Raw genomic sequence first — 25,165 nt, forward strand, 5'->3', positions numbered from 1 at the left:
TGGATTAATCAATTTATGGATTAATGGGTTAATGGATTAATGGGCTATCATGACAGTGGAGCTGCGGGCTTTATAAGAAGAGGAAGAGAGACCTGAGTAAGCACATTAGCATGCTCAGCTCCCTCGCCATGACACCCTGCACTGTCTGGGGATTTTGCAGAGTCCCCACCAACAAGAAGGCTCTCACCAGATACAGCCACTGAACTTTGGACTTCTCAGCCTCCAGAACTTAAGAAATAAATTTTTCTTTACAAAGTACCTAGTTTCAAGTATTCTCTTACAAGCAACAGAAAATGGATTAAGACAGTATGGTAGCTTCAAAAATCAGAACACAATAATGCAGTCACTCCTCAAAATAGATCAGCAATAAATGCCTGAGGCCCTGACAAAAGAACCTCAAACAATAAATACTGCTCAGAGAGACTGCAGATGTTATGACCACTATTACCAACGCCTTAGCTGTCGATATCAAATTAAACCTTTCCAAAGCAGCTGTGAATTCCTGTCTCATTTTATCTTTAGAACACCTCAAAACAGCTAAAGCAAATATTATCACCCCTTCTTTCCAAGTAAGTAATTTGAGATGGAAGAAAGTAAGTGAATTGGTTAATGTCACACGGGGTGTTAGTATCTGAATTAACTCCTCCTTACCATGTTCTTCCATAGGACTCCACAAATAATAATATTAGGACCAAGCAAATGAAAACTACAAATATCAACTGTAACCCACCTTTGCCCTTTTTGGTTTAACATTTTGTATAGTAAAATTTTAAATAATTTATTGCATCAAAAAGGAAAAGGACAGATCAAGAAGTCTGCCTTTACCTGAAAAGCACACATAGTTCATATGCTCTGCTTCTCTTTCCACTGCATTTGAATCTCCTTCAGGGTTTAAGCCCTTTGACACAGGACACTGATCTACATAAACTGGTTAAAGCAACATAACATCAGTTTTTCTCTTCTCTTGAACTCCTTATCATAAAAGCTGCCCACTCGGCCGGGCGCAGTGGCTCACGCTTGTAATCCCAGCACTTTGGGAGGCCGAGGCAGGCGGATCACGAGGTCAGGAGATCGAGACCACGGTGAAACCCCGTCTCTACTAAAAATACAAAAAAATCAGCCGGGCATGGTGGCGGGCATCTGTAGTCCCAGCTACTCGGAGAGGCTGAGGCAGGAGAATGGCGTGAACCCGGGAGGCAGAGCTTGCAGTGAGCCGAGATTGTGCCACTGCACTCCAGCCTGGGCGACAGAGCGAGACTCTGTCTCAAAAAAAAAAAAAAAGCTGCCCACTCACCTTTCAGAAAATGAGAACAAGAAAATTCACAGCCTTCCTGATCAGTACAACCAAAAGTAAAGCAGCTGAAATGTAAAGGAGTTTGACACCCAAATGAAAGGACATAAATACCACGCATTTTACATGTCTGCATAAAGCATGCTCACGTACATTTAGAGTCCCTGACAACCCTGTGAAATTATTCCCATCTTAAAGAGGTGAAGTGACATGCACTGCTATTGAGGAAGACTTCAATCCACATACCCTCCCTCCTGTTTCATTAAGTGCAGCACTCTTTCCAGTACATCTCAGCTGTCTGGATAGGAAAGTGCATAGTTTTTTAAAAGGAAGTAAGAGATTTTTAAGGATTTAGACCAAGTACACAAGGTTTAAGGTAAGGTTGCATGTAGCCTATATTCTGAGGACTCAAAGGAGAACTCCCATTCAATGGCCTGTTCTTCCCTGGAATACAACCACCTGGCACTGTGTAGTACTCACAGTATGGAATGCAACTTACACTGAAACCCAGTACATACGTATATTATTTATTTAAAACTTAAATAAAAGTTTTACAAATACTTATCCTTTACCATCTATGGATGTACTCCTATACTATTTAATTTTTTAAGAACTCTAGGCCAGGTGTGGTGGCACACGCCTGTAATCCCAGTGCTTTGGGAGGCCATGGTGGGAGGATCATTTGAAACCAGCCTGGGCAACATAGTGAGACCCTGTCTCTACAAAAATATTCAAAAATTGGCCAGGCATGGTGAAGCACGTCTGTAGTCCTAGCTACTTGGGAGGCTGAAGTAGGAGGATTGCTTGAGCCCAGGAGTTTAAGGTTACACTGAGCTGTGATCGCACCACTGCACTCCAACCTTGCTTGACAGAGCAAGACCCTGTTTCTAAAACAAAACAAACTCTAGTCATGACCCACTCAAGATTCACTAATAGGTAATAATCTGCACTTTAATAAACATTACTGTACAGCACTTTCGGTCTCTCTCTATTTTAAGTATATAAGCTTTTGTCCTATTCTCCAACAGTCTATTCGCAACACACCAGCCAGAGAATCTTTCAAAACGAATGCCAGATCACACTTACTGCTCTCTGCTTAAAATCAGTGGCTTCCTATCTCTGAGTAAAAGCCAGAGTCCTTGCAATGGTCTATAACATCCTACACGAGGCAGGCGGATCACCTGAGGTCTGGAGTTCGAGACCAGCCTAGCCAACATAGTGAAACCCCGTCTCTACTAAAAATACAAAAATTAGCCGGGTGTAGTGCCACTCGCCTGTAATCCCAGCTACTTGGGAGGCTGAGGCAGGAGAATGGCTTGAACCAGGAAGCAGAGGTTGCAGTAAGCAGAGATCGTGGCACTGCACTCCAGCCTGGGCGACAGAGCAAGACGCAGTCTTTAAAAAAAAAAAAAAAATCTTACATGATCTGCTACTCTAGATCTCGTCTCCTAATTCTCTTCCCTTCACTCACTTCAATCCAGTCACCCTGTCCTCCTTACTACTCCTCCAATATACCAAAAACACCTCTGTTTCAGTACCTTTGAGCTTGCTGTTTTCTCTTCCTGAATTGTTCTTCCTCCGGAGAGGCATGTGTTCACTCTCTCACCTCAGTCCGTCCTTCTCTGGCCACCCTATCTATATTGCCACTCTTCACTCCCTCTTCCCACTACACACATGCACATAGACTTCCTAATCCCTTTCCCTGGCTTATTTTTCTCCTTAGCATTTGACATCATTTTCACAGTTGGCTTGTTTAATGGCTGTCTTCCCCACCTTGAAGACATAAAATCAAAGACTTTTTTGGTTTGGTGTTGTGCACTGCTGCATCCCCAGGACCTACAACACTTCCTGGCACACAGTAGGTATTAAGTATTTGCTGAATAAATGAATGAACAAGTGGATAGCATCCTGGCTAAGATGTCCAGGTCTGAGGATCAAATTGGGGGTCCACTACTTAACAGCTGTACAAACTTAAACTAAAGTTACTAAATTCCCCTAAATCTCGGATTCCTGTCTGTAAAATGAGATTAAGACTCTCCATCCCGTAAGATTGCTGAGAAAATTAAATGAGATAACCTGTATCAAACTGATCACTGTACCTGCCAATCACGTGACTCTCAGTAAGCGTTACTGATGCTCTAGTTAACTATTTTCATTTTTAGCGCGCATAATCAACAGAAAGCGCTATAGAAACATAAGGGAATGCCTTGCCCTTCATAAACTGACCCCTATGAACGCACTAAAGCAGAATCAGTTTGTAAAAGAAACTCAGTTCCCTGTCCCTTCTCTTCGGGGCGGGTAAAGAATGATATGGCTCCCTGAAGTTTGGGAAGGTGCCCTCGCTCGCAGGAAACCCCAGCCCTATCCTCGACCGCCCCGCCCCCTACCTTTTTCAGTCACCACGAAGCACTGCTTCACCGGCCCCACCTGACTGAACAGTTCCTCCAGCTGCTCACTGCGGGCCGAGGGCGGGAGGCGGCCCACAAATAAGGTCAGGCCGGCCATGAGGCCGGGAAACCCAAAGCGGGTGAGGACGCGAGCAAACTAGGCCGGCGCACGCGAGCCGAGAGGCTGGCTTTGGTAGGACAACCAAGCTCACACGCCGAGAGATTCCGGAAGTGTTCGTTGCTCAAAAGAGACCGGAGGAAAACGTGGTCGGGAGGTGGGATAAAACGTTCCGGAATGAAAAAATAATGGCGCCCCGGGGCGTAGCTTCTGGAGCGGGGCTCCGCCCCCTGTCCTAGCATCGCCCTCGCCACTTTTGTGTAAACTTGGCATCAATAATTTCTACCTTAGTGTTACAGCTTTTTTAGAATTTGCCTAGCAGGCTTTCTGGTTTTTGCCGGAAGGCCTCCAAAAAGTAATTTTTTTCTTAATATAAAAAATAAAAATAAATCATTTCTACCATGTTTAAAAAATCTCACCTCCAGATCCTCCCCAAAGTTAGCAGGACAGGCAGAAGAAGTCGTTTTTGCCCCGGGCGTAACTCAGGATCTGATATACAGTGGGTGTTTGATATTTTCTGAAGTGCCTCCACAAATTCCCAGATTACATGCATAAAACACAACCGGAACACTAAGATGTAGACATAGATATATAATATACATCATTCGGACGATTCTCATTTTCGGAGAACATCAGCTGTCTGTCACCTCAGCCTCACAAATTGTAGCTACTAAAATACACGTAGACACAGATTGTACACAATTATTCTTTCAATAAATATATACTGAGCTCCAACTATGAGCCAAGCATTAGGGATAAAACTGGTGAGCAAAGAAAAGACAGGGTCCCTGCCCTCATAGATATTACAGTCTAGTGGTGGAAACAGATTTTTTTTTTTTTTTTTTTTTGGATAGGGCCTCACTTTGTCGACCAGGCCGGAGTGCACTGGCACGATCTCGGCTTACTGCAGCCTCGACCTCCCAGGTTCAAGCAGTCCTCCTGCCTCAGCCTCCTGAGTAGCTGGAACTACAGGTGCACCACCACACCCGGCTAATTTTTGTATTTTTTGTAGAGACAGGGTTTCACCATGTTGCCCAGGCTGGTCTCAAACTCCTGCGCCCAAGTAACCCGCCCCCCTTAGCCTCCTAAAATGCTAGGATTATAGGTGTGAACCACCACACCTGGCTGGAAAGACTATTAGTCCAAAAATTCTTACAAATAAATCACAGCACACACTCTGCAGGACCACATCAAACACACTCAAAGCAAACATAACATCCAACTTATACACAGAGACCTAGAACCCAGGTCCTTCTAGAAACAGAAAATCTTTGCCTCAAGTCAGCTCATCAGACAGACCCAAAGCTGAGAGATCTTAATTGGCTAGGAGATCTGGGCGCTCCTGGTTCTGGAACACAGGGAGTGTTTGCCATGCCACTGGGCTCAGGACCTGAATAGGTGTGCAAGAGAGCTACACCTTGCAGAACAACTAGCTCAAGAAAAAGTACCCAAGGCCATTTTTTAAGTAATTTTTTTTTTTAGCAGACTCTTGCTCTGTCACCCAACTTGGGGTGCAGTGGCACCATCATGGCTCACTGCAGCCTTGATCTCCTGGGCTCAAGCAATACTGCCACCTCAGCCTCCTGAGAAGCTAGGATCACAAGTGTGTACCACCATGCCTGGCTAATTTATTTATTTTTTTTGTACAGACAGTTCTCCCTGTGTTGCCCAGGCAAGTCTTGAACTCCGGGATAAACCAATCCTCCCACCGAAGCCTCCCAAAGTGTTGGGATTATAGGCGTGAGCCACTGAGCCCAGCCAAATCATTACTTTTAAATGATCGTAACATGGCAGATAGAAAACTCAAAAACTTTATAGTTTTAGTACCTTTTATAAGGCACTACAGTGAAAATTAAGTTTCATGATCTCCTCAAGCCCCATTCACTTTCAGTACATTTTGGATGGCTAGATGACTGGTTGATAGTGATGGGAGTGGAGATTAGGGGGACACTAAACATCAGATTTATGGAGCTCTAGTTGGAAGTAAGTAATCTATGCTTAAAATAAAACTTCACAGTTATTTTTAAAAAATACAACTCACGGCCAGGCGCGGTGGCTCACGCCTGTAATCCCAGCACTTTGGGAGGCCGAGGTGGGTGGATCACCAGATCAAGGGTTCGAGACCAGCCTGGCCAACACGGTGAAACCCCGTCTCTACTAAAAATACAAAAAGTAGCCGGGCATGGTGGCACATGCCTGTAATCCCAGCTACTCAGGAGGCTGAGGCAGGAGAATCGCTTGAACCCGGGAAGCAGAGCTTGCAGTGAGCCGAGATTGTGCCACTGCACTTCAGCCTGGGCAACAAAGGAAGACTCCATCTCCAAAAAATATAACTCACTTTGGCAGATCAAGATGGGTAGATCACTGGAGCTCAGGAGTTCGAGACGTCTGAAAATAAAATATAAGTTTATTTTTCTTTTTTTTTTTTTGAGACAGAGTCTCGCTCTGTCACCCAGGCTGGAATGCAGTGGTGCGATCTCAGTTTACTGCAACCTCCACCTCCTAGGTTCAAGCGATTCTCCTGCCTCAGGCTCCTGAGTAGCTGAGATTACAGGCACCCGCCACCATGCCCGGCTAATTTTTGTATTTTCAGTAGAGACAGGGTTTCACCAAGTTGGCCAGGCTGGTCTTGAACTCCTGACCTCAGGTGATCAGCCCTCATTGGCCTCCCAAAGTGCTGGGATTACAGGCATGAGCCACCACACCCAGCCTAAACCTTATTTTTCAACATTAGCTCCATCAAGTTCAAAACACATTTGTAAGCAATGATACCAGCCACTTAGTCCATCTCTAAAGAACTTAAGGTCTTTGGAACTTAAGCATGTCAATGCAGTCTCTCTCTCTCTCTCTCTCTCTCTCTATATATATATATATATATATATATATATAAAATTGAAGAAAAATGTGAGCCTTTTAAAGATTTTTTAAGATTAGGAAACAGGCCGGGCGCGGTGGCTCACGCCTGTAATCCCAGCACTTTGGGAGGCTGAGGCGGGCGGATCACGAGGTCAGGAGATCGAGACCATCCTGGCTAACACAGTGAAACCCCGTCTCTACTAAAAATACAAAAAATTAGCCGGGCGTGGTGGCGTGCACCTGTAGTCCTAGCTACTCGGGAGGCTGAGGCAGGAGAATGGCGTGAACCCGGGAGGTGGAGCTTGCAGTGAGCCGAGATTGCACCACTGCACTCCAGCCTGGGCGACAGAGCCAGACTCCGTCTAAAAAAAAAAAAAAAAAAAAAAAAAAAAAAAAAAGATTAGGAAACAAAACCAAGTCAGAAGAAGCCAAAATAGGACCTTAAGGTGGATGCCTAATGGTTTCCCATTCACACTCTTGAAAAATTGCCTTTGTTTCATGAGAGGAGTGAGCAAGAGCACTGTGATGGAGAAGAGCCCTCTCTGTTGAAGGTTTCCCCTAAGCATTTTTCTGCTAAAGGTTTGACTAACTTTCTCAAAACACTCTCACAATAAGCAGATGTTATCATTCTTTGGCCCTCCAGAAAGTCAAACAAACAAACAAACAAAATGCCTTGTAGGCCTGGTGTGGTGGCTCATGCCTGTAATCCCAGCACTTTGGGAGGCCAAGGCGGGCCGATCACCTGAGGTCAGGAGTTCGAGACCAGCCTCGGAAACATGATGAAATTCCGTCTCTACTGAAAATACAAAATATTAGCTGGGTGTGGTGGCATGCGCCTGTGGTCCCAGCTACTCTGAGGCTGAGGTGGGAGAATCGCTTGACCTGGGGAGGCGGAGGTTGCAGTGAGATATCGCGCCACTGCACTGCAGCCTGGGTGACAGAGCGAGACCCCATCTCAAAACAACAACAATAAAAATTTAAAAATAAATTTAAAAAAATTACTCAGGAAAGGAAGCTTTGAAATACAAAACAGATTTTTAAGGCTACTATGTTAATCCTATCCAGGATAAAGAGAAACAAATAGACAAAGGCAATGGGATGGGTCATGTAACAAAGTTGGTTTGGGACTCCACGTCCTCCCTCTTCCTTCTCCTTCCCTCCTGCCCACTCCTATCACCTTAGGAATTAAAATTCCACCCCCAAAGATTAAATTGTGAGCTTCAGAACCCCAGCTAAGGGGAAGCCTTCCTAGTCCTGGCTGCAGTCTGTACAAGGAAGACAATCCTGAGAAGATTGTTCCAGTATTCCTTTGTGAGACCCTCCACAAATGCTAAGTTTTAAATAGCTCTGATCCAAATCTTCCTTAATTTAGGACAAATCTAACTGCCCATCAGGGGGCAGCAGCCACCCACAGTGCAGGGTTCTGTGCCCTTCTGGGAGGACAGCAGTGCAGCTGACCCTTTCTACCCTCCCCATGGTTCAGACCTGGTTCCCCGATCTGTCTCTCAGCCCCATCCCCTCCAATCCATTTCTGTCAGGGCAGGCAATGGTTCTTTCCTCAGGAATACTTGCTCATCCATCTACCCAAGACACATGCAGCATTCTTTATTAAATAGCAGGCGCTGTGCTACCCTGCATCACACCAGCAATGTGGCTTCCAGGGGAAATAAACTGCTGGCCTCCTCCTCATCCATCACTGTGCAGGAGCCAGGAAAGGAAGTAAGAGAGGCCTGGGCTGTTCTCAGCCAGCCTCTTCCAGATCCCATCCCTCTAGCTCCACTCCCCCTGGCAAGCTAAACCTTCTTATAATACAGAATAGTTCTTGGCCTTAGCACTTGTCACAGCTATAATTAATTACTTGTGCTATTGTGATTATTTATGTCATTAGTTGTTTAACACCTGCCTTCCCCCAACAGGCTTTCAATTTCATAAATTCATGGCTGGTGTCTACCTCGCTCACCTCTCTATTCCCAGCACCTAGTACATCATAGGCATTCAGTAAATATTCTTTAAGAGATTGAATGAATGAATAAATGAATGAATGTGAGTTTGTCTTTCAGTCCCTACAATACCAAGACTTGGAACTGAAGGGTTTAGGCATTAGGATCTACCTGGATTCTTCCTGGGAAACCCACTCTGGGTAAGGGATGAGGCATGAGACAAAATGAAAGGGTCCTCTAAACAAAATCTTGGCCTCTATGAAGTAAAAGGGCTGAGGTTATCCTTGCTGAGGAAAATCAAAGAAGTGTTGGAGCTGGTGAACACCGAGCTGTATTCCCTCAACGCCCTCCTGCCTCCCCCCAACTCCATTTAGAGCTGCCACACAGAAAAGGAGTGTATGTGCACGTGTGTGTGTGTGTGTGTGTGTGTGTGTGTGTGTGAGACAGACCAACAGACAGGCCAACAGAGAGACTGGCTGGGGTATTCAGGGCTTGGACTGCTCTTTTGGGAAGTGTGTGCATGAACCCAAGGACCCTTGATGCGGAGAGTGAGCGAGAGAGAGAGGAGCTGGCAAGGACCAGTGTGAGGAAGAGATGGCATTGAGGAGCTCAGTGTGAGCAGAGGCAGATGAGAGGCAGATGGAAGAGTGAGTGGGAAAGAAAGGGAGCCGTTTCTCAGAGCAGCAACACTCCTTGCATGACACAAAGCAACTCTGATGCTGGGCCCACTGCAGCCACTACGACACCAGTGAGAAATGTCTCTAATTAGGAGGTTGGCAGTTCTCTGGGCCTCAGCCCAGAGTGAGGATGCAGCAAGAATTTCTGAGCCAAGCTGAGCCAGGTGATGGAGGAGACACAATCAAAACCATTCTAGTCCCATCCTTCCACCGTACCGGCACCACCTCCCTCCCATTTCTCTTCCCCACTGTGATTCTCCCTCTCCTCCAAACACAACTGATTCCCCTCCTCCATCTGCTGTCCCAGGCCCTGGACGCTTCTCTCAGCCACGACAGATGTTCATCTGCAAGAAGAGTAGTGCTTGAATTCTTCCACTCCTGCATTGGACCTGGTCTGGCTGAGGGCTCTACCCTCTCCTGGCTTCCCTGCCTACTTCCCTCTTGGCTCCCAAGCCTCCCTTCCAGTCCCCAGCAGCTGACGGGCAAAGTTGGAAGAAAAAATCACGAGGTTCCTGTGTTTCCACTTTGAGCCTAGTATGTATGCTCCTGCAGGTCTCCCTGTGATATGCAGGACAGCTGCCAAAACACTGTCAGATTTTTGTTTTCAAACCTAATCCACAACCCTGTTTTTGTGCTACTCGGAACCACTGCATTTTAGCCAAATGACAAACACACACCACAGACGGCAGAGCCAAATGCTCCAGGCAAGGGAGGGATTACAGAGTGCCTGGTGGTTGGATGTGTTTGTGGGTCTCTCACTGTGAATTTTGCTATAGGAGCTGGCTGGGCTGGACAGGCTTTCTCCAGGGAGGATCTGCACCTATTAGAGATGAGAGTTCTTCAGGAGAAGGGGGAGGGGGTTAAAGGGCCCCTGTTGGTGGGTGAACAGGTAGAAAGGTAGTTTCCTCTTTGTGGATCCCAAACTGTGGGAACATGGCAGGGAGGTTGCTGGGGATCCCAGCTCAAGGTGACCAGGACCTTTTACATGCGTCTCAATATTTCCATGAAGGACTTGACTCCTAACTAGTCCCCAGCCAATTGTCTACCAGGACCTGAAGCCGACTCCTAAGAATGCGGGCATTTCCACCAATGACAGTAGAGTTTCTGCCTCACCTCCCAGGGCGATGTCCCATCTCTGCGAAAAGCCACTTCCCAACGATTCAGAAGAGTCTTCGAGGGGCTGCTCCCAGTAACCCCACTCATCCCAGAAACAGGACAAGACTCGTTGGTCTTGTATGAAGGTCCCTGGGGTCTGGAATGGACCCACCCCACCCAAGAGCTGCTTCTCTTCCACTAGTGATGGAATCACTAGTGCTGTTGCTCAATCGAGTTTTCCCAAAAAAGTCAGACCTTGCTCCTCTGAAAATATTTTATTGATAAATTAACTTTAAGAGCATTCCCCTCCCACCCAACTGCTATCAAGTCTCCTAGATGGGTCATGGACCCCGTGGGTGTCACATGGAGGTTAGGGAGTCCCACTCACACAGGGGTAGGATTCCTAGGCATGGCAGAGGTGGGTAGGGGGCCTGAGGCAGGTCCCAGGGTCCTCTGAGGACAGCCCCTCTCACTCAGCACCAGAGTGGGGAGTGGTGGTCAGGAGTGGAGCACCTTGGAGCTTTACTGCTGGTGAATGCCAAGGAAAATGGGACCCCTGCCAGCCTAGATTTGCAGCTGAGGGCATCAGCACCCAGGGCTCCAGAGAAGGTGGCACTGATTCCCAATCAATAGAGCCTGGCTGCTGACCCACCCACCCAGGGACCCCTGGATGGGGAAGGAATCTGGAGAGGTATCTGAGCCAGGCAGGATTGGGGAAGGGTTACAGTGTGCAGGTCTCGGGCAGGGCAGGCGCCAGAAAGGGGCATATCGCAGGGTAGCAAGGTGAACACCTCTTCACAGGTCTATGGTGTCGCTGCCCACGCTCAGCTCGTCGATCTGTCGGCAGGCATCCAGGAACTGCTCCTGCAGCAGGGCCTCCTCGGCCTGCAGCTCAGAAGCAGGCTCCGGGGAGTCGCGAGAGGATGGGGAAAGGGCCTGGTAGGATCCTGAGGCGGGGAGGCTGGGGCTGCTTCCTGAGGGCCGCGGGGGACTGAGGACGCAGACCAGAGGGCAGCGCGGGGGCCTGTCGGGGCTGGAACACAGCAGCATGGACGAGCTGTCCCGCGACAGTCCGCAGAACGAGCCAGATGAGACGCTGCTGCCTGCGGGCCAAGCCCCAGGGGAGGGGAGCTCCGGGGGCGCAGGGGGGCCAGGGGCCTCCCCTGATCTCTCACTGGGCCTGCCCCCGGTCCCCAGCGAGGCGGTGCGGTAGAGGCCGAGCCCAGGCAGAGCGTCCTCGACGGCAGGGCCCTGGAAGAGGCCAGGCGCGAGCAGGGCCTCGCTGCAGAGGGCCTCCTCGATGCTGCGTCGCAGGTTGATTGGGGAGGGCGGGCAGAAGTCCACGGTGTAATCGCTGCAGGGAGAGGAAGCCGGGGACGGGGCCGGGTTGGCCGCCGCGCCTTCGAAGCCCCGGCAACCTCTGCCCTGGAGTAGGAGGTCTGGGCCTGGCCCTGCCAGCGCGCACAGCTGCAGCAGCTCCGCGTCGCCGCGAGCGATGGCGCTCCCCAGGGGTTCCTTGTCCGGGGGCCCAGTGACCCAGCCTCCCGGCAGCAGCGGAGCCGCGTGGCCCGGGGACAAGCGGAAGAGCTTGGCCCAGCAGCGCGGCGGCACGCGAGGACTGCAGAGCGCCGGGTAGAGGCCCAGCAGCGCCAACGGGAGCGCGACGCCCACCTCGCCCAGGCGCAGGCCTAGCTGGAAGGCCCACCAGGGCCAGGGCCCTTCCAGGCCGGGTTGGCCGCCGTAGCCCAGGGCGTGCAGCACCTCATAGCCCTGCAGGGCTCCGCTCAGCAGCCCGAAGGTGCCCGCCACCGGGGCGGTGCGCGCCGCGCGCCGCCAGGACTCGCGCGGGGCGAAGGGGCTGCGCGCCTGTGGCAGGGGTGTGGCGCCCTTGAAGCCCGACCCCCCCAGGGGCGCCCCGGCCCGCCGCCGCCGCCCGCCCCAGCAGGAGAGCGCCAGCAGCAGCCCCGAAAGGAAAGCGGCGAGGAAGGCGTGCAGCCCGCGCAAGGCGAGCCGCAGGGGCCGCAGCGGGCGATGCGCAGCGCTCCCGAGGGCGGCGGCGGCCGCCAGCCCCAGCCCCAGGAGCAGCAGCGCAGCCAGGCCGGCGGGGCACCGCGGCGGGCGCGGTCGGGCCAGCAGCAGGCAGGCCAGCCCCAGGCCCGCAGCCAGGCAGGGCAGCGGAAGGTCCTGCAGCAGCAGCCAGGCGAGCGCGGGCAGTCGATCCCTGTGCCCATAGGCGTCGTAGAAGAGCGGGAAGGCCCGCGTGGTCCCGGCCGACAGCAGCAGCAGGTCCAGCAGCGCCAGGCAGGGGGCGCCGGGCGGGCAGCGCCAGGGCAAGAGGGCCAGAGCCAGCAGCGCCAGCAGGGCAACCAGGCCGAACAGCGCGCCTACCCCGTACACGTGGGCCTCCCAGGCCAGCCCCCAGCGAGCCCTGGCCTCTGCCCAGTCGGCCTCCAGGGTCAGGAAAAAGAGGGGCCTCGGCGCCTCGGGAGGCTGCCCCTCGCGTTCAGGCAATTCTCCCACGCTGCAGAACCCTGGCCCACACTCTGGCTGCCCCGAAGGGTTCCCGAGGCTGGCGGGAGGAGAGAGGTCATCTGGGCCAGAGGTGGGGACTGTGGGGTCTGTGGGCAAAGAACGTTTGGCTGAGGCAATGATGCAGCCCTCCCCCCCTACCCACCCCACAAGCAGTAGCCTGAATGCCAGTCAGAGTCCCCTAACGTATCCAGGACACACTTGTCTTACATATGAGACTCACCCCACCTCTTGGCCTCTCACCTTTCCCTCCCCCGCTCCCCTATTCAATGTCTTCGCTGGAGTTTCAGCTGTCATCCTTCCCCTCTTCCTTCTCCTACTTCTCCCACTCTGCCTCGGCCCCCCCCTCCCAGCTCCCTGCTTGGCTCGTTTGTGATTCTACTAAAGAGTTTCTCTTTGAAGTCACAGAACTTTACAAGTGGAAGGAGCCTTAGACGCCCCCTCCAGTTCAATCCCCCCACCAGAAAGGAAGCTTTATGAGAACAGGGATTTTTGTTTCTTTGCTCACATCTGAATCTCCATACTTAAATTAGTTTCTGTCACACAGTTGGAATTTAGCAGATATTAATGACTAAATGAATCCCTGTACTTGCTGGATGCAGATACTGAAGCTCTTCTGAGAGGCAAAGTGACCTGCCCAAGGTCACAAATGGGCAGAGCTGCACCTAGAACCCAGGTCTGAACATCAGTCTGAGCCCCTTTCTGTGACTCCAAAGCCTCTTTCTAACATTAGTGTGCTTATCTCTTGTTCTGCACCCCTGACTCCCAACCCCCAACTTAGTGCTAGGAGGAGCTTCCTCTGCCCTTTTTCAACTACTCCCCCACCTTGTCTCCATCTCAAGGAAAAGCCCACACGTGTGCATACACACACACGCACACACACACACACATACATCAGGGGAGAGGTAAGACAATGCTGTCTCAGCACTCTGAGGAAGACATCATTTCTCCTTATTCATTGGCCTTCCTACCTGCTACACCCCAACCCTTAGCCTATCCATGGCAGTGACCCCTATCCTGCCTCATCCACAAAGCCATTGGTCTAACTGTCTTAATATAGATGCCTCCATGCTTCTCCCCACACTGTACAGAAGGTGACATTGAGATGGACTCCCCCAGGTCTCAAAAGGTGCCCTTAGGAACTCCCAGGGAGAAACTCTTGGGGACATCATAGTGGGATGAAATGCCATCTAAGTAAGTGAGCCCCTCAGTTGCTCTGGGGTTTGCTATCTTGGGTCCCTAGCCCCATCCTGTGCTCCAACACCTTCCTATATCCCTTGGAGAAAGGGAAGTCAACTAAGAGAGGGTGAGGAGTAAGATCCTTAATTCTACTCTTCTGGAGCAAGAGAGGAGTTAGGTAGAGGTAGACTCAAGGATTCTCCCCAGGGCCGGGTAGCAAGGGAAGATGCCAGAAGCTGAACCTCTATCTGCCTTCACCTATAGATTCAGCAGGACCGCAGCCACAGGCAAGGGTGGAAGAAGAAAGGGTGGTGGTGAGGGATGTGGACAGCCTGGCAGGGATGGGTAGGTGGACAAAAGACAGATGTGGAATGTGAGGGGAGGGTGCCTGACAATCACCCAACTGCCTGGCCCTGCCTTGGCCATGCCCTAGCTGGACAACACAGGAAGACCCCAGCAGCACCCCCAGCCACAGGCAGGGCCAGCTCATGCAGGGGACACTCAAAACATAACAGTTCTAGGCCGGGCGCGGTGGCTCATGCCTGTAATCCCAGCACTTTGGGAAGCTGTGGCAGGCAGATCACCTGAGGTCAGGAGTTTGAGACCAGCCTGGCCAACACGGCAAAACCCCATCTCTACTAAAAATACAAAAATTAGCCAGGCATGGTGGCACACGCCTGTAATCCCAGCTACTCTGGAGGCTGAGGCAGGAGAATCGCTTGAACTGGGGAGGTGGAGGTTGCAGTGAGCAGAGATCGCGCCTCTGTACTCCAGCCTGGGTGACAGCGAGACTCTGGCTCAAAAACACACACACACACACCAGTTCTTAAAAATAATAAATACATAAAAAATAAACAAAAAACAGAGTTCTGAGAACAAGGAAAAGGAAGGCGTGAGGGAGCTGGGAGGTGGCTCTGAGAGAAGGAAAGGGAAGATGGAATTGGACAACTGGGAAGGGCAGAAAGGAAGCAGCCAAAACATTAAATATACACAGCTCACCACCAACTGCAAGTGGCAGCATGCACCCTGGTTCCCATTGCATCACATCCTCAAATCTGAAATGAGTAAGAGTACCTACTGCATAGGACTGCTGTGAGAAAAATGAGACAACGTGTGTAAAACTCTGGAGAACCTGGTGCATAATGATCCTTCAATCAAGATTGTGTCGTTATCATGATCATCAGCTAATGTTCATCATTGATCAATCATCTGTTTGTGCGTGTGTCAGTGTGACTACCTCTGGTCTCAAACAGGTTCTTGATTCAGCTAACGAAAGGCTGCGGTCTGTTTTCAAAGCCTTTCACAGTCCTAAACTTGCTTAGAAAGACATCAATTAGTCAGATAGTGAACATCAACACATTGTCTCACTTTATGAACTCTGTTTAACTAATACCTTTGGGTTTTTGTTTGTTTGTTTGCTTTTGAGACGGAGTCTCACTTCATCACCCAGGCTGGAGTACAGTGGCATGATCTCAGTGCACTGCAACCTCCACCTCCCAGGTTCAAGCGATTCTCCTGCCTCAGCCTCCCAAGTAGCTGGGATTACAGGTGTGTGCCACCATGCCTGGCTAATTTTTATATTTTTAGTAGAGACGGAATTTCACCCTATTGGCCAGGCTGGTCTCAAACTCCTGACCTTGTGATCCATCTGCCTTGGCCTCCCAAAGTGCTGGGATTACACCACGCCCGGCCAAATAATACTTTTCTGATGGCCTACCCACCCCTTAACACTAATAAAGACACCAGCCATCAATTAAACGAGAAACTACTTAGCTGGGAATGGAGAGCTTGCCGATCAGGTGGCATAGGTCTGGCAATGGCAAGATCAAATGCACACACCACCTCACCCCTCATTCTTTGGTCCCTTCAGATGCCCTTGCCCAACCCACTTCCTCTGCAAAGTGATTGGGTTTGCTCCATCTCTCTTTGGCCTCTGTGGCCTCTGCAGAGGGGCAGGAAGACATGACCTCGGAGCCCACAGTCTGCCCCAGCCTGTCACCCCCTTACCACACCCTCTTTGATCACTGTACAGATAAGTGCAGCTGTCGGAGGTTGGCTCCAATTCACCCTCTTCCATCTTTACTTCTCACCCATGGGCCACAGGAAACCTTATCTCTCATCTCTATACCTAAGCTCTATGGCAACTACAGCAAATTTCAACATTCATAAGAATCCAGGCTGGGCTGGTGGCTCACGCCTGTAATCCCAGCACTTTGGGAGGCCGAGGCAGGCAGATCACAAGATCAGGAGTTCCGGATCAGCCTGGCCAACATGGTGAAACCCCGTGTCTACTAAAAACACAAAAATCAGCCGGGCATGGTGGCAGGCACCTGTAGTCCCAGATACTCAGGAGCCTGAGGTAGGAGAATCGCTTGAACCCAGAGGATGCAGTAAGCCGAGATCACACCACTGCACTCCAGCCTGGGCAACAGAGCAAGACTCTATCTCAAAAAATAATAATAATAAATAAAATAAATCCAGAAAGGGAATAAAAACCAGATAATAGGCAAAGTACACGGATGGCTCAAGTGTCATAAAAGGAGTTCTGAATTAGAAAAACTGATCCCGTACTCTGCATGCCCCACACTGGTCCAAGTGTGAATGGGGACGGGTGGAAAAAAAACCTGGCTTCTGCCTTTGTAGGGTCCACTTGACCTCATCTCCCATCTCCCCATTGGAGGCTTCTCCAGAAAGAGCCTTCAGTTTTCCCCAAAAGAGTCCAGAAGATAGTCATCTCTGTTTCTCCCTTCCCAGGATCCCTCTCCAGAGCAATCCTCCTTTACTGGGAGGTCCCATTCTGGCCCTGTGGGCCCTCTTGACCTCAGTGACAAGGAGGAGAGGAGATATCAATGTGAATAACTGGTGAGGCAGGCGCTGGCTGGGGAGGGGTTGTGGGAGAGAACAGTTTGATTCATGGAAAAGTCAGGCCTGATTATCCACCAGCTGCCCAGATCAAAGGGCTGGGAATCATGTCTCCACTCTGGATGCTGGAAGCTACAGCCCATTCAGTGGCCTGGCCCCATCCCTCTCCCCACCCCCACCTCCAGCTTCATGGAGGGTGGTTACACTTTGTAGGGGTGACACTCAAAATATTTAGCAACTGAGTTGGCACAGGTGCCAGCCAATCAGAACTGACACCAGCCAGAGTGGTCAGGGAGTGGAGGGGAACCCTCTGTGGACTAAGTGAGATGGGCACTGATTAACTGGTATGAAAGCCGCACACTGATTAACTTGATAACTGTTCTGGTATGTATGGACTGAATACAGGCTCTGTCTGAGGTGAAGGGGACCTAATGCAAGGAGGGCCTAGGAGTCAAAGGTTAGTTGCATTTAGGTTAGAAAGATTCTAGAGGCAACACAGAGAGACTCCCTTTGTATGGTAACTGCTTGATACAACTACACACACACACACACACACACACACACACACTGCTGGCAAGAGCAAGGCCCACTGGCGTTCTCTCCAGGAGGCCTATAGCTCTCCTGAGTTTATTCAGAGGGGCAGTATCAGAGGCTGGGTTCCTGCAGCTACCAGGGAGGAGGGGGAATGAGGTGGGGCCGCCAGCCTGCCGGGCTGCACTGCCTCTGATACTGTCCAGACTCATTAAACCTGCCTGGCCAGCGCTGTCACCAAGGCTGACAGACTGCCAGCCAGCATCCTTCCCCTGAGGCACAGAACCTGCCCCCCACCCCCAATCACATCCTGCCCCTGCTGCACGCTGGGCTGGACAGGGGCATAGCAGGCCCCTCACCCACCATCCAAGGGAGTGCAGTGACTGTGGCTGGAGTGAGCCAGAGAACCAGGTCATGGGTTAAGTGAGGAGCTGGAAGAAGCTGGGGAGACCAGTGGTTTCCACTGCTGAGCCTAGTGTGAGGTGACTGAGAAGTTTCACAGCCACGGTAAACCTTTTGCAGAGCAAAGCTGGGCCTGAAAGCCCCTCAGTCCCTCTCCATGACTCCCTGCCTCATCCACCAGAACCTCTCCTCCAGCAGCTGTGCCCTCTGCTGTGTAGTTTGTGTTGTCCCACCACTGCCTGAGGCCAAGGCTGAGGTTTCTGAGAGGTAGGGTCTGGAAGTGGATTTGGGATGCAGTGGGGGACAGAAGCAAGGTTAATAGCTACTATTTAATGAGCCTCTACTTTGTGCCCAGCATCATGCTAAGAGCTTTGCAATAACTAGCAAGTTCTATTATTAAACCCTGGGTCTATGAGAAAATTTAGGTTCAGAGAGGTTAAATAACGTGCCCAAAGTCACTAGCTAGTGAGTAAATAAATTGTGATTCAAAGCCAGGTCTCAAGATTCCTGAGCCTGTGGTCTTTCCTCTGTACCACCAGCTTGTCCGTGTGCATGTTCTGAAAGGCTCCCTTGAACGAAGGTGGCATCTGCCTGCTCAAGGTCTCCTCCTCAGTGTCTTCCCAATGAGAGACCCAGCTCTGCCCATATCTGACAGCATGTCATGTCAGATCAGATGGCAAAGGAAAGAGCCCCAAGGTTGGTGGGGAGTCAGGTCAGGCAGACTGGAGTGGAGGGTGGGGTTAGTGCCAGGGCTGTGGAAATCATAAAGAAGTTCCTGTGTCTGTTTGTCCCTGAAACATCTGTCTACATCCTGCTCTGCCTCTCAGTGCAAAACTCTCAGGGGACCATTACTTAACTCTGTGTGGGACTTTCTCCAGAAATACTTGTTCTCAGACCATTCATATATATCTCCATGGTGATGATGAAGAGAATGATGATTATGATTATGATGACAACAAAATAAAAGGGTCCCAGAACACTGATGAGTGACTAGCATGTAGTAAGTGCTCAATAAATAATTGTCAAGTTCAAATGAATTGGATACTTACCTAATGATGTTGTTGCAATCGAGGCAAAACTTAGGGAAGCAGCTGGGTCCAGAGGACTTGGGCTGGAGAGCTTCCTCTCCAGGGAGTATGGGGGCGGGGACAGAGTGGTACCAAGGAACCCTGCAAAGGGAGCACATGGGGCTCAAGTGCCACCCCACCAACCAGCCTTGCCTCTGGGAGTTTGGAGAAAATTATGTCCTTCCCCAGAGTTTGTCCTAAGGAAGTCACTGTCCCAGGAATTGTAGCCACTTGCTAAGCTCATGTACACCATGAGCTAAGCTACAAAGAGCAAACCAGATTCAGTATGGCAAAGAGAATACTCCTTCCGTGGAAGTAGTAGCCCATATCCTAGGGCCTGGAAGAAGCAATGCAAGAAAGTAAAAAAAGAAAGGTACTTGTTAGGCTCCTAGCATAGCACTTGGCACGTAGAGGTGTTCCACAATAGTTTATTGCAATGAAATAAACTCACCCAGAGAACCTGAAACTCCAGAGGCAGAGCTTGTGGATGTAGTTTCACCTGGGGTGCTCAGGCCAGAGAAGTTCTGGAGTGGGGACAGAGTAGTGCCAAAGAATCCTGCAAAAGAAGCCCAGGCTGAAGCTGCCTCCTACCTGCCAGGGGTGCCCAGCAGGGGCTTTCCTTGGGATGGGGTGGTTACTCACCAAAGGGTCCCAGGCGCCCGGCAATCTCCGCCAGGCTGGCCCGCAGGCTGGGCAACAGGGGCAGCGTTCGATGCCCAAGCGTGGGGGCTGCACCTGCTCTCAGTGCCATGTCAAACTTCAGCTCCAGCTCGCTCTGATGGGGCCTGGGAGCATTGGATGGAAGTGCTGTCACCATCAGAGCAGTGTCCCAGGTCACAGTGCTCCTCCTGGGCTGATAGGGGGCAGTGGGCCTGTCGCTGGGCCCAGAGCGCCGGGATGTGGACTCCGGAAGCAGGGAGGAGGCCCGGGTCTTTGAGCCGCCTTCGGTGGAGTCCCACTCAGTGAGAGAGTTCCCTGAGGAGCCCACCAGCAGTTCCCAAAGGGGGTCTGTCCTCAGCCCACTGGCCACCTCTTCCCCTGGCTCCTGGCCTGGCCCAAGAGAGAGTGGCTGGGTCTCTGTGACTGGGCTCCCCCAGACACCAGCAGGTCCCCGAAGATGGAATTTGAAGTTAAGTCCCAGGTTGAGAGACAGCATAGAGGCCTCACTTTGAGGTGGGGGCGTCAAAGTGGTGACAGGAGCACCTGGGACAGAGGAGGTGGGTTGCGGGCCCACAGTAGCAGCAAAGAGGACGCAGCAGAACAGTCCCAGCGCTAGACAGCCATGCCTGGCCATGGCCCCACCTGGCTTCAGGTGGCCTTGGTGGGCAGGGACTCAGTTATTCAGCACCTTTTGAGCAGGAAGGTCCTGGAGAGAGGAGAGGCCCTGTGAGCCCTAGCTGTGGCCACCCTCTTCCCTTTCCCACGATTGGATGCCCCGGAGAGAGGCTTCTGATCTCAGAGGAGCAGGTAGTGTGGGCAGGATGCAGTGTCCTGCCCATGGCTCTGGCTCTTCTTGCCGGGCCCTTCTGTACCTTCAGGCCCCAGTACAAATCCCTGCCTGGGGGTTCCTCCTTCCCCCTCTGCCCATGCAGAAACTGGGGTCTGACTGCAACCAGGGGCCCTCATCCTTAACTAGTAGCAAAAGGGATGGACATGGGCTTCCAGAGGTGGATTCCTTTCTTCCTTCCCTCTGCTGAGCCTCAAGTATTTACGGAGGCTTACGGTTGGCCAAGCACCCTTCTGGGCATATAACTGTGAACAAGCAAGCCCTTCCATGTCTTGACCTATTCCAACCCCCACCTCCCGCCCCAGCCAGAAGTGCTGGAGCTCTCACTCTCAGACTCCAGGGGGCACAGGGCCTCGGGAGGGGTGAAGCCAGCGCTGAGTGATCTGGCCCAGTCAGAAGTCCGCCCAGGCTCTGGCCAGAGAAGCAAGATTCCCAATCTGGCAGAAGCACCTTCCCTCCCGCCCCTCCCCTTTCCTGGGGCTGGGCCTGTTCCCTTCCCTAGGACCCTTGAAGTATTCGGGGGAGGGGCAGCTTGGCGATCTCCGGCTTCCTGGAGGAGAACGCCAGGCAGGCAAGCTAAGCGAACCGCAGGCAGCTGCGGCGGACTCCTACCCCCTCCCCAGAACTCTCTCCTCCATGCGCACACATCTGGTGGGGGAAGGGAGGGTGAGCCAGGGACACACGTGCACCCAGCACCCTTACATCACACACATAGCCACACCTAGCGCCCTTGACACACTCACCCTTCACACACCCCTGCCCCTGCACGCGCGCGCGCACACACACACACTCCGTCCTGCCGAACCCCTCTCCTCCCTGCATGGGTTCAGACCCAAGCTCTGTGAGCCCCCCGGCCTCCCCTGTCACACACACACACACACACACACACACACACACACACACACAGCATGTACTGTACAGAGAGATGCACACCCCCTACACACATTCACACACACAGACACATGCCACACACCGCCATCCCCCCACACTCGTACACGCCCACCATCCCTCGCAGGCACACAGGCACACACGCGCGCGCACACGCACACACACCCCCAGCCCGGATCGGCCGACCTGCTCCCCGGGGTCTCTCCCGCAGGCAGGTCTCCTCGCCGAGTCTCGGAAAAGGGGCGGTCGTGGCGGCCCTGGCGCCCAGCTGGGCAACGCTCCGTGGTGTCTCACCGCTTCTCTCTGTTGTGCCCAGCGCCCCGACTGAAGATCCGGACCCCCAGTCTCCGGCGCCCCCTCGCCTAGTCCAGAGACCGCAGTCTCGCCGCCCCGCTGCCCCTGATCCGCCCCCGGCCCGGCCCGCGGCCCGCAGCGCTCTCACCAGGCGGACTGCCCGGTCCCGCGCTCCGCACTCCGCGCTCCCTCCCCGCGGCGCCGCCTCCTGGCTCCGAGCCTCGCTCCCCGGCGAAGCCGCCAGCGCCGGGGCTCCGCGGCAGCCGGCTCTGACGGCCCTCCCGCCCGCCCGCCCTCGCTCCCGCGCCCTCTCTCCTCCTACTCCTCCTCCTCCTCCCACCCAGCCCGCCGCCCGCGGTCCCCCCACACCCGGGCAGGCAGGCAGGCGCTCACAGCAGCGCGGAGCGGCGGCCACCTCGGTGCCGGTCGCCTCCACGCGCGCTCATTCACCCAGCGCTGTCAATCAGCCGCGGCGGGCGCCTCGCTGTGAGCCTGGGGAAGGCAATCACACACTCCCAGGGCGGCCCAGCACACACATCCACATGCGCGCCTTGCCCAAGAAACACACTCGCAGGTCGTAGGGCGCGCGCACACATGGCAGCCTTCCCCAGGATGGCACCCCGGGCAAAAAGAGCCCCAACGTTTGCTAAGTAGAAGTACAATGGGCAATTCTACTTCCTTTATCTCATGAGTCCTCACCGCAACCCTGTGTATGTCCCCACCTTGCAGAGAGTTAAATGAAGACACAGAAAATTACCTAATTTGCCCAAGATTGCACAGCTTGGTAGAAACTGGAACCGTCTCCCTGCCGGCCCTCTCCACCACCTGGTGGTTTTCAACAGTTGAACTGCTACACAGCAGTGCCTCCAACACTTCACAGGTGAACTGCCAAATGCCAATCCCTGTGTGACATGTCTTTTCGCTAAAACTGATCTCTCAAAAATACTATTTCAGAAATGTCTGCCAGAAAGAATGGTGAGCTAAGCTGCTTGTGAGCAGTGGATTACAACTGGTTTCTAGTAAGAGGTGTGGGGAGAACAGTAAAATCAAAGGCTGGGCTCAGTGGTTCACGCCTGTAATTCCAGTGCTTTGAGAGTCTGAGGCAGGATGATCACTTGAGCCCTGGGGTTCAAGAACAGCCTGGGCAACATAGCAAAAGATAAAACAAAAACAAAGAGCGAGCAAGCAAGCAAGCAAGAAAGAAAGGAAGAAGAAAGAAAGAAATTAGCTGGGCGTGATGGGGTATGGTGGCAGGCACCTGTAGTCCCAGCTATTTGGGAGGCTGAGACTGGAGGATTGCTTGAGCCTGGGAGGTGGAGGTTGCCGTGAGCTGTGATCATACCACTACACTCCAGCCTGGGCAACAGCAAGACCTTGTCTCAAAAGGAAAAACAAAGAAAAAAGAGCGTGACCCTTCACAGAAAGTAAGAGAGCTCAGGCAAAAGCTGACACATGTTGAAGATGACCAAGAAAACTGAGCAGTCACTATGTATACTTCATGAAACCTGTTAAGTTGTAGTAGTGACTAATTTAAGTAGTACTGACTCATTCATGTGGTTTTGAGTCTCTAAATCCCTGCATGTTTTCTTCCAACAATGATAGTAATTTAAAAGTATCAGAACATGAAACACTTCTGTCTCCCTGCACCATTTAAAACTTTCCCTCAAAATCTAAACATCTAACTGTGTGCCAAGAATGATGGTAGATGCTTTATAAGAGTCTCCTTACTTATTCATCATCACGAGCCATAGAGAGAGAAAAATTATTGTCACCATGTTATAGCCTTGTATATGACCCTGAATTCCCTTCCCGTCTATATCCCCTCTCTTCTTCTCTTGAAGATTGTGGGAGTTGCAGGGTGCGGGGTGGCGGGTGGGGGGTGCTGGTGTTGCTTAAAGAGTTACCTAGGGCGGATTCTGTCTCAGTAATTGAGAGCTAGCTTAGCACTTTGTGGACATGGTCCATGACTATTTGATAAGTGAACAATGATGAATGGTTCTGGGGTCCATATGGGCAATGGGTTGCTTTTCAGAAAGGCATCTTCCTTATCACAGAGCCCTGCCAATTCATGTAAAATCAAATCAGGCCACCAACTGAACTACTCTCAGGGTCATCAGCGATAAAGTCTGGGATTTATTCCAGGTCCCTTAACAAAGCATTGCAAAGGACATCTCCAGATGTGCCCCCAGGGGTTATCATACCCTGCCCCCACCCCCAAGTCCATTAGGGGCTGCCCAGAGGCTGCAAACTGGGATTCAGCCTCTAATTTTCTCTCATATGCTTAATAAAAGTTATCCTACTGGAGACATTTTCTTTGAATCCTTCTCATAGAAAAGCCCATTTCCTACTAATCATGTTCACTTAAAGACTTCTACATGGAAAGACAGAAATAAACATATCCCAGTACATTAAGATAGCAATCCTCCATGACCCAGTGGGGTTATTCCCAGGAATAATTTTTAAAATATATTGAAAAAGGAAGTAAGGGTTCTGGGTTAAGATGGTAATTGAATGCATATTCAATTACCTCCCAAAACCCCACTAAAACTTCGGTAAAGAGATTTTCAAATTAACAGATAAACCTACAAGGATGCAAAGATCAGGAAAGGAGAAAATAGCAATAGTATTTTTGAGACAGGATGGCAGGCAGTCATGCGGTTACTGACTTACCAGCCCTGAGGAAAAAGACATCCCAAACTGGCAGTGGGGAAAACCGAGAGCCAACTTGATTTAAATTGCAAGGCTCTCAGAAGGCACAGAAACTGGCATTCCAAGGTATCTCCAGAACTGCGGGAAAGATTGCTAAAGTAGGGACTGAGCTGAAATACAGTTAGGTCCCTAGACCTCTTCCCTAACTCCGAACCACTGGGCAACAGTCTTTCTCATATCGCAGGCGTCTGGAGGATTTTCCTCTGAGGAAGATAAGATTGAAGGTATCTGGACTGGGGAAACTTCCGGCACAGTTGTGAACAGATATGCCAGACTGAAAATGCTGAAAACAAGGGGATTAAGTAACCAAGTCATATTGAATGCTGAATACAGAAACCCTGAGCCTTCTCCCGAAACTGTTTCCCAAAGTCGTAGGAGCAGGACCTTTGCTTCCAGGCTGGAGACTAGAAGATTCTATACTGGGGGCATTTTACCAGCCTAAGAGGAAAGATCTAAAGATTCTGACATGGGGGTTCTCCAAAAACAACCTGGTTAGATCACCCTACTGTAGCAAACCCATCATGTGAGCTTGGAGTTTCCCACCAACCTCCTACCCCCATCCCTCAACCTTAATCATGACCAAAGATTACCAGATATGCAGGACATTTTCTAACACAGAAGTGTGAGACAAAACAATCAGAAAACGTAACTGAGAGAAACAAGTTATACAAAGAGAACAGGGCACCGAAAAGATCATTGTTAATATCCTCAGAGACGTGAGAAGATACTGTATCCATGAAACAAGAATAAGATGCTGTAGAAAGGAACATTCAGAGAACAGTAACAGTAACAATAATGCCTTGGAAAATAAAATAAAGACAGCATAAGCCAGG

General features: G+C 51.3%; 2 protein-coding genes and 1 non-coding gene across 4 annotated transcripts in view; 1 reads left to right on the forward strand and 2 right to left on the reverse strand.

Moving 5' to 3' along the window:
- Nucleotides 1-3,912, reverse strand: part of RBM28 (RNA binding motif protein 28) — a 30,666-nt gene extending 26,754 nt beyond the window's left edge. The window contains exon 1 of the mRNA XM_003261292.4: nucleotides 3,679-3,912. Coding sequence (XP_003261340.2) covers nucleotides 3,679-3,796 — 118 coding nt within the window. The 5' untranslated portion in view covers nucleotides 3,797-3,912. The remainder of the gene's footprint in view (nucleotides 1-3,678) is intronic.
- A 172-nt stretch (nucleotides 3,913-4,084) lies between these two features.
- On the forward strand, nucleotides 4,085-4,146 carry LOC115838111. The gene has a single exon (XR_004033157.1). It is a non-coding gene; the product is annotated as a U7 small nuclear RNA (small nuclear RNA).
- A 6,478-nt stretch (nucleotides 4,147-10,624) lies between these two features.
- On the reverse strand, nucleotides 10,625-21,885 carry PRRT4 (proline rich transmembrane protein 4). Of its 2 annotated transcripts, XM_030826596.1 has the most exons (6): nucleotides 21,516-21,885; nucleotides 19,577-20,300; nucleotides 19,386-19,490; nucleotides 18,917-19,036; nucleotides 12,753-12,982; nucleotides 10,625-11,718 (listed from the first exon to the last, which is right to left on the reverse strand). In XM_030826596.1, exons 2-6 carry the CDS (start codon nucleotides 20,226-20,228, stop codon nucleotides 11,536-11,538), a joined length of 1,290 nt encoding a protein of 429 aa, XP_030682456.1. In that variant the 5' UTR covers nucleotides 20,229-20,300; nucleotides 21,516-21,885; the 3' UTR covers nucleotides 10,625-11,535. The 2 variants fall into 2 exon arrangements, with proteins under 2 accessions (XP_030682456.1, XP_030682455.1); XM_030826595.1 differs by having other exon boundaries at nucleotides 10,625-12,982.
- Between the last annotated feature and the right edge of the window lie 3,280 nt (nucleotides 21,886-25,165).

Source organism: Nomascus leucogenys, chromosome 13, assembly GCF_006542625.1.
Source record: "Nomascus leucogenys isolate Asia chromosome 13, Asia_NLE_v1, whole genome shotgun sequence".
NCBI lineage: Eukaryota > Metazoa > Chordata > Mammalia > Primates > Hylobatidae > Nomascus > Nomascus leucogenys.

What these genes read in the sequence shown, in the direction of transcription:
- PRRT4 (XM_030826595.1), bottom strand. Translation starts at nt 20,228, where the DNA reads ATGGCCAGGCATGGCTGTCTAGCGCTGGGACTGTTCTGCTGCGTCCTC. An exon ending in TGGAGTTTCAGGTTCTCTGG is followed by an intron (nt 19,037 to 19,385) that starts GTGAGTTTATTT and finishes CTCCCTTTGCAG; the next exon opens with GGTTCCTTGGTACCACTCTG. An exon ending in GATTGCAACAACATCATTAG is followed by an intron (nt 12,983 to 18,916) that starts GTAAGTATCCAA and finishes CTTTGCCCACAG; the next exon opens with ACCCCACAGTCCCCACCTCT.